Here is an 8283-nt window from a genome sequence, read left to right on the forward strand (position 1 = left end):
AGATCCAATGGGGCAGGAATATTAAGCGCGTGTCGGTGCCAGCTCTCTGCCGACGTTATTAGCGATGCTCGCCGAGGAATGAGGCTTCGCACCGAGGGCTGGAAGGACCGGCGAGGAAAAAAATAAAAAATTAAAAAAAAAAAAACAAAAACCAAAAACGGGGCGGGGGGAGCGAGCTGATCCTCGAGCATTAAAACCAGGTAAAAAAAAATCAAGCCCCGGCGCGGCGGCTGCGTGCGGGAAGGGGCGATGGTGGCGGCGGGGGATGGCAGCGAGCTGCGGGCGCAGCCCCGACCTTCACACCTGGGCTGCCTCCTCGGGCGGGGAGATTCACTCCGCCGGGCAGGGCAGGACGCTGCCGCAGGCCGCCAGCACCTCGCAGCTTTTTCCAAAGGAGGGAAAGGCAGCGAGGAAGGAGAAACTTAACGTGAGGCTGTCCCTCGCCGCTGCCTTCCCCTGCCGTCAGCGGCTCCGCATACAGGCGCTGGCCTATTAATAGTGTTTATTTTTACTCACTGCGCGCAAAAAAGAAAGGGCTGCGGGAGGGGGGGGGTGGCGGAGGGGTTGCGCTATAAATAGGTAGCAAAGGTGGCCGTGCCCCGGGGAGGGGACGAGGAGGAGGAGGAGGAGGAGGGGGCGGCCGGTTCCTCACCGGGTGCGCAGTGGCTGCGGACCCCGCATGGAGCCGAGCGCATGGAGGCGGCTGCGGGCAGCGGGGTGATGAGTTGTGCTCGGCCTCAGCCCGGCGGGCGATAGCGGCCAGGGGTGCGTGTGGGGCCGGCGAACCGGGGATGGGGAGGCTGGATCCCGGGGGAAGCTGCAGTCGGGCTGGGGGGGAGCGGGCGGGGATGCGGCGGGCGGGGGCGGCCGGGCGAGGGGCGCGGTGTCCCGGGGCGGGGGGCTCCGAACGCGGGGTGGGCTCGGCGCGGTTCTCCCCGGGCTCGGTGCGGCTGTACCCGGGCTCGGTGTGGTTCTCCCCGGGCTCGGTGCGGCTGTACCCGGGCTCGGTGCGGTTCTCCCCGGGCTCGGTGCGGCTGTACCCGGGCTCGGTGCGGTTCTCCCCCCGCTCGGTGCCGCTCTCCCCGGGCTCGGTGCGGCTCCGGGCGGGGGTCGAGGTGCGGGCTCGGCGCGGCGCTGCCCGGGCTGATCTCGGGGCTCGGTGCTGCTCTCCGGGGTCTCGGGGTCCGTCCCCTCACCGTCCCCTTCTCCCTCTCTCCCCAGCGATGCTGCACGGCCCCGCCGCCATGGGCGAGCCGTGGCCGCCGCAGCCGCAGCATCAGCGGCTCCCGGGGCTCGGCAACGCCTCGGAACCCCCCGCCTGGCCCTCGGCGGCGGCGGCCGGGCCGGGCACGGCGGCTCCGGGCGGCGGGGCAGCGGCCCCGGGCTCGGTGAGCCCCTGGGACATCGCGCTGTGCGCCACGGGCACGGCGGTGGCGGGGGAGAACGCGCTGGTGCTGGCCGTGCTGTTCTACACGCCGAGCCTGCGGGCTCCCATGTTCCTGCTGATCGGCAGCCTGGCGCTGGCGGACCTGCTGGCCGGGCTGGGGCTGGTGGCCAACTTCGCCGTGCGCTACCTGCTGCGGCCGCCCAGCGAGGCGGCGGAGCTGGCGGCGGCCGGGCTGCTGCTGGCCGCCTTCTCCGCCTCGGTCTGCAGCCTCCTGGCCATCACCGTGGACCGCTACCTGTCGCTGTACAACGCGCTCACCTACCACAGCGAGCGCACGCTGGGCTTCACCTGCGCCATGGTGCTGCTGATGTGGCTGCTGTGCCTGGGCGTGGGGCTGCTGCCGCTGCTGGGCTGGAACTGCCTGCGGGACCAGAGCTCCTGCAGCATCCTGCGGCCCGTCACCAAGGACAACGCGGCCGTGCTGGCCGTCACCTTCCTGCTCCTCTTCGCCCTCATGATGCAGCTCTACCTGCAGATCTGCAAGATCGCCTTCCGGCACGCCCAGCAGATCGCCGTGCAGCACCAGTTCATCGCCACGGCGCAGGCCAGCTCCACCCGCAAAGGGCTCTCCACGCTGTCGCTCATCCTCGGCACCTTCGCCCTGTGCTGGATCCCCTTCGCCATCTACTCGCTGGTGGCCGATTCCAGCTACCCCGCGGTGTACACCTACTCGCTGGCGCTGCCCGCCACCTGCAACTCGCTCATCAACCCCATCATCTACGCCTTCAGGAACCCGGACATCCAGAAATCGCTGTGGCTGGCCTGCTGCGGGTGCATCCCCTCCACGTTCTCCTCCCGACCAAGGACATCCAGCGACGTGTGAGGACTGAGCTCGGAGCCGGAGCTGCTCCCCTGGCTCTCCTCCTCCTCCTCCTCCTCCTCTTCTTCTTCTTCCCCTCTGTCGTTGTTGTTTCCTACAGGGAGGAGCCCCCCCCGCCCGGTCAGCACATCTCGTTCCATGGAAAGGTGGCCAAAAACAAAAAAAAAAGAAAAAAAAAAAAAGAGAGAAAGGGAAAAAAAGAAAAAAAAAAGAAAGAGAGAGAGAGAGAGAGAGAGAGAGCAGAATGATAATGGTTTCCTTTAGAAAAGTTATTTTCCTACGCATTTTATTTTTTATTTAAAAACACAAAACACCAAAAAAAAAAAAAAATAGAAAGAAAAAAGGAAAAAAAAAAAAAAAGAAGAAAGAAAATAAAGGGGGGGAAAGAAAAAGGATCCTCGAACGGTGGCGTTTGTCTGCCCTCGGGGTAAGGAGCCAGGGGAGCAGCGGGTGGTCCCACGCCTCGGGGGACACCCCCGGGGAAGGCCACAGGAGCGGGGGGGCGGCGTGGCGTGTCCCCCCCGGCGGGGCTGGTCCCCACGCGTGGGGTGGCCGTGCCCACCCCTGAAATCAGGGCCTGCGATGCTATGCAATAATGGGGGGCCGGCTCAGCACCGCGGGAGCTCCGGCGGGGCCGCGCCTCTGTGCTCTGCCTGGCACCCGGGGTGAGAGGCACCCCTGGGGCTGCCGCAGGGATGGGGACACCCGGGGAATCCGTTCCCTCCTCCCCCGGCCCCCGAAAATGTGACCGGGGCGGGGTTGGCGGTGAGGGGGTGCTGAGGGTGCCCCGCACCCCGAAGCCTGGGAGGCCGAGGAAGGGCTCTCCTTGAGCGGCTGGGGCAGTGGGGTGCCGCTTTCCCCCCTCCCGCACGAGTTGTTTACATGGGGTGGGATTTGCATCCAAAGAGGGGTCCGGGCTCGCTGCGGTCCCCGAGGGGGAAGCCTCTGTCGCCACGCGTGTCACCGCTTCACTTCGCTTCCTTAGAGAAGCGCCGGGCCCCGACATTCCCGTGCTGTGTGACGTGCTCTGTGGTGTTAGTGAGACCGTGATGAAGTGTCCTTTATCCTGCGCTTTCTTCTGGCCGGGAGGTGGAATCGTGCATTCACCGATAAAGCAAGAAAGAGCCCGAGCAAGGAGGCGGCGGGGCTGGGGCTGGGACAGCCGGGGTGGCTCTGGGCACACGGGGACGCTGCCCGGGGCCCTGGCACGGGAGGCTTGAGCAGCTGAGCCTGATACCCAAATATTCTGCTTTGCTGATTTTGTTGTGATGTTGGAAAGGGACTTTGGTAAGGGCTGGAGGGACAGGACACAGGGAATGGCTCCCACTGCCAGAGGGCAGGGATGGGTGGGAGATTGGGAATCAGGAATTGTTCCCAGTGAGGGTGGGCAGAGCCTGGCACAGGGTGCCCCGAGCAGCTGTGGCTGCCCCTGGAACCCTGGCAGTGCCCAAGGCCGGGTTGGAGCAGCCTGGGACAGTGGGAGGTGTCCCTGCCACGGCAGGGTGGCACTGGGGGGGTTCAGGGTCCCTCCCAACCCGTAAGGTTCTGTGAGTCTGTGAGAGTGGAAGAAATGTTCCTGCTCTGTGCGGCTGCAGAGGGTGCAGAGTCACTTTATGGCTGGTCCAGACAGCGCCAGGTGGGGTTTGTCCCTGGGGCTGTGCAATGAATCCCTCGCTCCTCGGAGCTGAGTGCACATGAGAAAACTCTGAATCTCCCAAATGTGCCTGGGGCTGGGACTTGTTGTCTGCCTGGGAGAGGTGGCCAGTCTTTGGGGTTTTATGTTTTGTGCGTTTGGGGTTGGGTTGGTTTTTTTTTTTTTTTCCATTTCCTTTGATGAATACCTTGGACAACGGGCAGTTAGCACAATGTGGAGTCGGTGTAAGTTTTAAAGTAAATATATATATAAGAAAGATTAATATTTATACAAACACTTTACTCATTCTATTTCTTCTGGTTTCTTAAGCGCGGCCAGGTCCCTGCAATTCCTCAGAGTAAAAACTCAATAGCTTAAACCCTTTTGGAAACATTGTGAACATTTGAAATGTTTTTATACAACAACCCTAGCTACAAGTCAGGATTTGTTTCTCGGGGCAGCTCGTTTTGTATCTTGAGATGAAAGGTAGTTTAACTAATCAGCTCTAGAGAAACCTTGACAGGAAAAAAAGTTGCATTTTCTTGGCTTTCCAGTACATTCCCTGTTGCTGAAGAGCTTGATTTTAACAATATTCTTTTTGGAGTTTAGTTGCTTACGTAAAATGTGTCTCAGTTTGAGGGATACGCTGATAAACTTTGCCAAAGGATCGATGGAAAATTTCTCCCTGTGGCCTTCCACAGCAAGAGGAGAAGGATTTGGGATGTGAGGAGCTAAAGCTGAGGACACAGCCCCTGCCAGCCCGAGGTGAGGAGCAGGTGGGGATGTCCTCACTGGGACACTGGGGGCTCGCCCAAACGCGTTTTCAGCCACTTTGGCGAAGGCAAACTCCGAATTCTGGCCGGTGATGTCCTGAGGCCGCTCACGGTCAGTAGCAGGACGTGGTCCCAGCCTATTCCGTGCCCAGAGTTCCTGTAAAATAACGATCTCGTTTCTTTCCGTGTGATGGTCCAGCCCCTCTCTCTTTGAGACGTTAAAGCTGCCCGTGGAAGTTGTTAAAAGCACTTGTTAGCTTTCAGGAAAAGTCTCAAGAAATCTCCTCTAAAATAACCCCCCATTTTGATAAATTGCCGTTTTTGCAGTCATTGCCCTTGATAAAAATAGTGCAATGTCCAGGGTGTTTTTGCTGTTTTTCCTGTTTTATCAGAGGAAAAGGGGTAGGAAATTAGGGGAACTGAGGAAGAGGATAAAGAGGTTTACGTTCACCTGCCGTGCGTTGCCTTGTGGAAACCCCTGACCATTTTACCTTCAGCGCTTTGGTTTTGTTCTGGTTTTGTTTTCCATAGGGAAAACCTTTTACTGGAAAAGCTTGGAGGGGCAACGTTGGACATCAGTGGAGCTGATGGATTTTGGGGCCTCTTTATGTGGAAAGCCAGGAAAAGTTCATTCCAAACCTTAAACCACTTCGGGAGGCAGCGCTGCTGTGCGCGGGGTGGGAACGTCCAGGAGTTTGGGGCTGGCTTTGGGACCGGTTTAGGACGGAATGCAGGGCCTCAGGATGAGGCCACAAACAGAATTCATTCCCGTGAACGAATGGGAACCGTGTGTGGAGGAGGCACTGGTGGGGAGGGAATCACTCCCGGGCAAAACGGGGTTTGCAGCTGGTGGATCCTCTGTGGGCTCACCGAGGATCCAACACTCGGTGAGAGGAGCCCGGCAACCCCTGTCCCCTTCCTGGGCACCACCAGGAGCACGCAGAACAACGGCAGTGCATCCCAGGGCTCCACGTTTTCTGCTGTTGGATGTGCTGGGAGGCCTCCCCGAGCTGGGATTCTGTTAAACTGAGGTCTCTGAAAGCCTCTGGTTTAACGATTGTGCTTTTCAGCTGGCAGAAGGGTGCACTGGCAGCCCTGCAAAGCACGGGGGCTTTGGCTTGGTGGAAACTCACAGGTTTGGATTCCCACAGAGTCCCCACGGCCACTCCAGGTGGGAGCTGGACCTGCCTGGAGAGGGCTGGTGGGTGTTTGGTTGGGATGATCTCTCCATCCTCACCCTGGCCAGGACCATGCCATCTTGTATTTTCAAACTCTGAGCTTTTGATAAAGGGTGAGAGCCCAGAGCCAGGCTGGGCTTAGATTCTTGTCTCTTCTGGGCTGTCCAGGAGCTGGTCTGGATTTACAGCAGCAGAAATGGGCAGAAAACTGGTCCTGAGTAATTACAGGTGGCTTCCAACCAGCCCTGAGCCTATGGCAGGGATCAGCACGGCCAGGGAAATGAATCCACTGCTTTTTTGCTGATTTATTTACAGGTTCCTGGGTGCCTTTGGCTTTTCCACCACGAGCTGGTGGCCAGCAGAATGTAGATGTGAAAACTTCTGGCGTTGGTGCTTGGCTGGGTGAGATGAGGGGATGGGGAAAGGGCGAGGAGGAGAAAAAAGGAGAAAACATTCCTCAAATACACTGTGACAGGGGCAGGGCCGCCGTGGGCTGGGCTGTAACCGCAGCTGCCCTGAGGTTCGTGGGGATGTGCCAGGGCTGGGGGGAGCTTGTGCGTTTACAGCAAGCCCTTTTCCCTGTCCCAGCACGGGAAATTTAAAAGAAACCACACACAAAACCTACTAAAATGTACAGACACTACCAACAAAGCTGCTTAGTTTTACCTTGGGGTTTGTTTTCTTGTTTTTCCTTTTTCATTTTGGTCAGTTTGGGACCCTGAGCAGTGAAAACGTCTCTCTTTAGCCAGCTCCATGTCAGTAACCAGCAGTAAAATTCTAAGGATCTCAGTCCTGATGTGGCAGCCCCACAATTAAAGAGTTTCAATTGAACCTGGAATGAACCCCCAAGGAACCATTACTGTTCTCATTAGGTGATGATCTCTTTCTCGTGGAAGCATCAAATCTGGGCTGGGGAGACCTTTCAAAGAGCCATTGGTACTCACTTGTGTTGGTGTGTCCTGACCAGCATCGAGACTCACGCCATTGTTAGCGATGAATTAACAGCTCACTTCTAATTGTCAGGAGTAATTGTTGGATGCACGCGGCATTTCCTCGTAATTCCTCTCGTTCCCGCCTTCCCTCGTGGGGAGGGGAGGCAGCTCCCTTTGGACCATTTGTTCCTCTCCTGCTGTCGGTGCCGCTGCCCTCCGCAAATCCCCCCCCGAGCTCCTGCCCTGTCCCCGCGGCGCCGGGAGCAGAGCTCTCCCATTCCCCCGGGGAGCTGCGCTGCAGGGCGCAGCGCACAGAACGTGGGGTTTCCATCCAGCACGGAGTCAGACCCGAGCTCCTGACAGCCCCTGGCTTCGCGGGAGGCCAGTAAATTGTCTCCAGCTCCGAGGGGAGCGGTTGCCTTCAGGAATTCCTCTTGCTGCCAGGCGCGTTCCCAGGTTACCCCCGCCCGGTGCCCGGCGCTGCCGCGGGCAGGGCTCTGGCTGTCCCGCAGCACAAGCACAGGTTTCTGGCCTCATTGCGGGCTCTGCGAGCTGGGAAACAGCCGGCTCGTCGCGGGAAAAGCTTTTATCCCAGCTGGGCAGGGGCTGGGGGTGAGGGGCGGCGCTGGCTGCAGCCTGGAGCCTGCCTTGCCTCTCCTCCATCGCGGGGACAAGGACTGCGCTGGCGCGCCCTGGGCGCAGCTCACAGCGAGCATCCTCCCGGGGAGGGAAATCCTCCAGGCCCGAGGCAGGGACGAGCTCCTGGTGGCAAAGCCCAGCAGGAAACTCCGGCAGAGGCAGAGCCTGCTGCGTGCTCAGCCTGGAGCCGCTGTCAGCAGCACGGACAGGACGGGGATCGCTCGTCCCCGTTCATTCCCGTCCCTCCTGAGCCCCCGGGAATGAGGCCGCCACCCCTCCGCAGTCGGGACAGCTCCTCGTGCTGCTGTCAGCGTTGTCACAGGCCTTTTAGCCTGACTGGGAAAGCTGATCTCCAAGGAAAATGTACAGTTATCATTCAATTACGGTTAAATCAAGCCCCTTCGATGCACTTTATGACCGAGTGAAAACAAATCAATGCTGTTATTGCACTGTATCTCTATTGTGTATAATATTATACATTCATCTGTAAGAGTAATTTATTTTTATTACTGTAAATAAAACCGTTAAAGTGATTTGTCAAGAGAATATCCAAAAATAGGGGAGGGGGAGGGTTTAAAATTAAAACCTTTGAAGGCCTGGGCTGCTGTCCCAGGTATGTGCCACGCTCTGTGTGTCTGTGTTTTCATTTCAGAGTCCAGAACGGGTCTCTGCTTTCCCTCACCCTGGGTCTGTGTCTCCCCTGGGATCAGGAGGAGCTGGATGAGGACAAGAGCTGCTGGAGACATGAAGGGGTTGGGAAGGAGCAGCTCCTGCTGCTCGGAGCCTCCAAGCACAGACCCTGCCCTCTGATTGCCCAGGCAGTCAGGGATTCAATACCCCGGGGAATGAATTGATCTTCGA

General features: G+C 58.6%; 1 protein-coding gene across 1 annotated transcript; it reads left to right on the forward strand.

Annotated features, from left to right (window-relative positions):
- The first annotated feature begins 668 nt into the window (after positions 1-668).
- LOC120761939 (G-protein coupled receptor 12-like) lies at positions 669-2419 on the forward strand. The gene is made up of 2 exons (XM_040083731.2): positions 669-765; positions 1222-2419. Exon 2 carries the CDS (start codon positions 1224-1226, stop codon positions 2268-2270), a length of 1047 nt encoding a protein of 348 aa, XP_039939665.2. The 5' UTR covers positions 669-765; positions 1222-1223; the 3' UTR covers positions 2271-2419.
- The last annotated feature ends 5864 nt before the right edge of the window (positions 2420-8283 follow it).

Source organism: Hirundo rustica, chromosome 21 (genome assembly GCF_015227805.2).
Source record: "Hirundo rustica isolate bHirRus1 chromosome 21, bHirRus1.pri.v3, whole genome shotgun sequence".
Taxonomy (NCBI): Eukaryota; Metazoa; Chordata; class Aves; order Passeriformes; family Hirundinidae; genus Hirundo; species Hirundo rustica.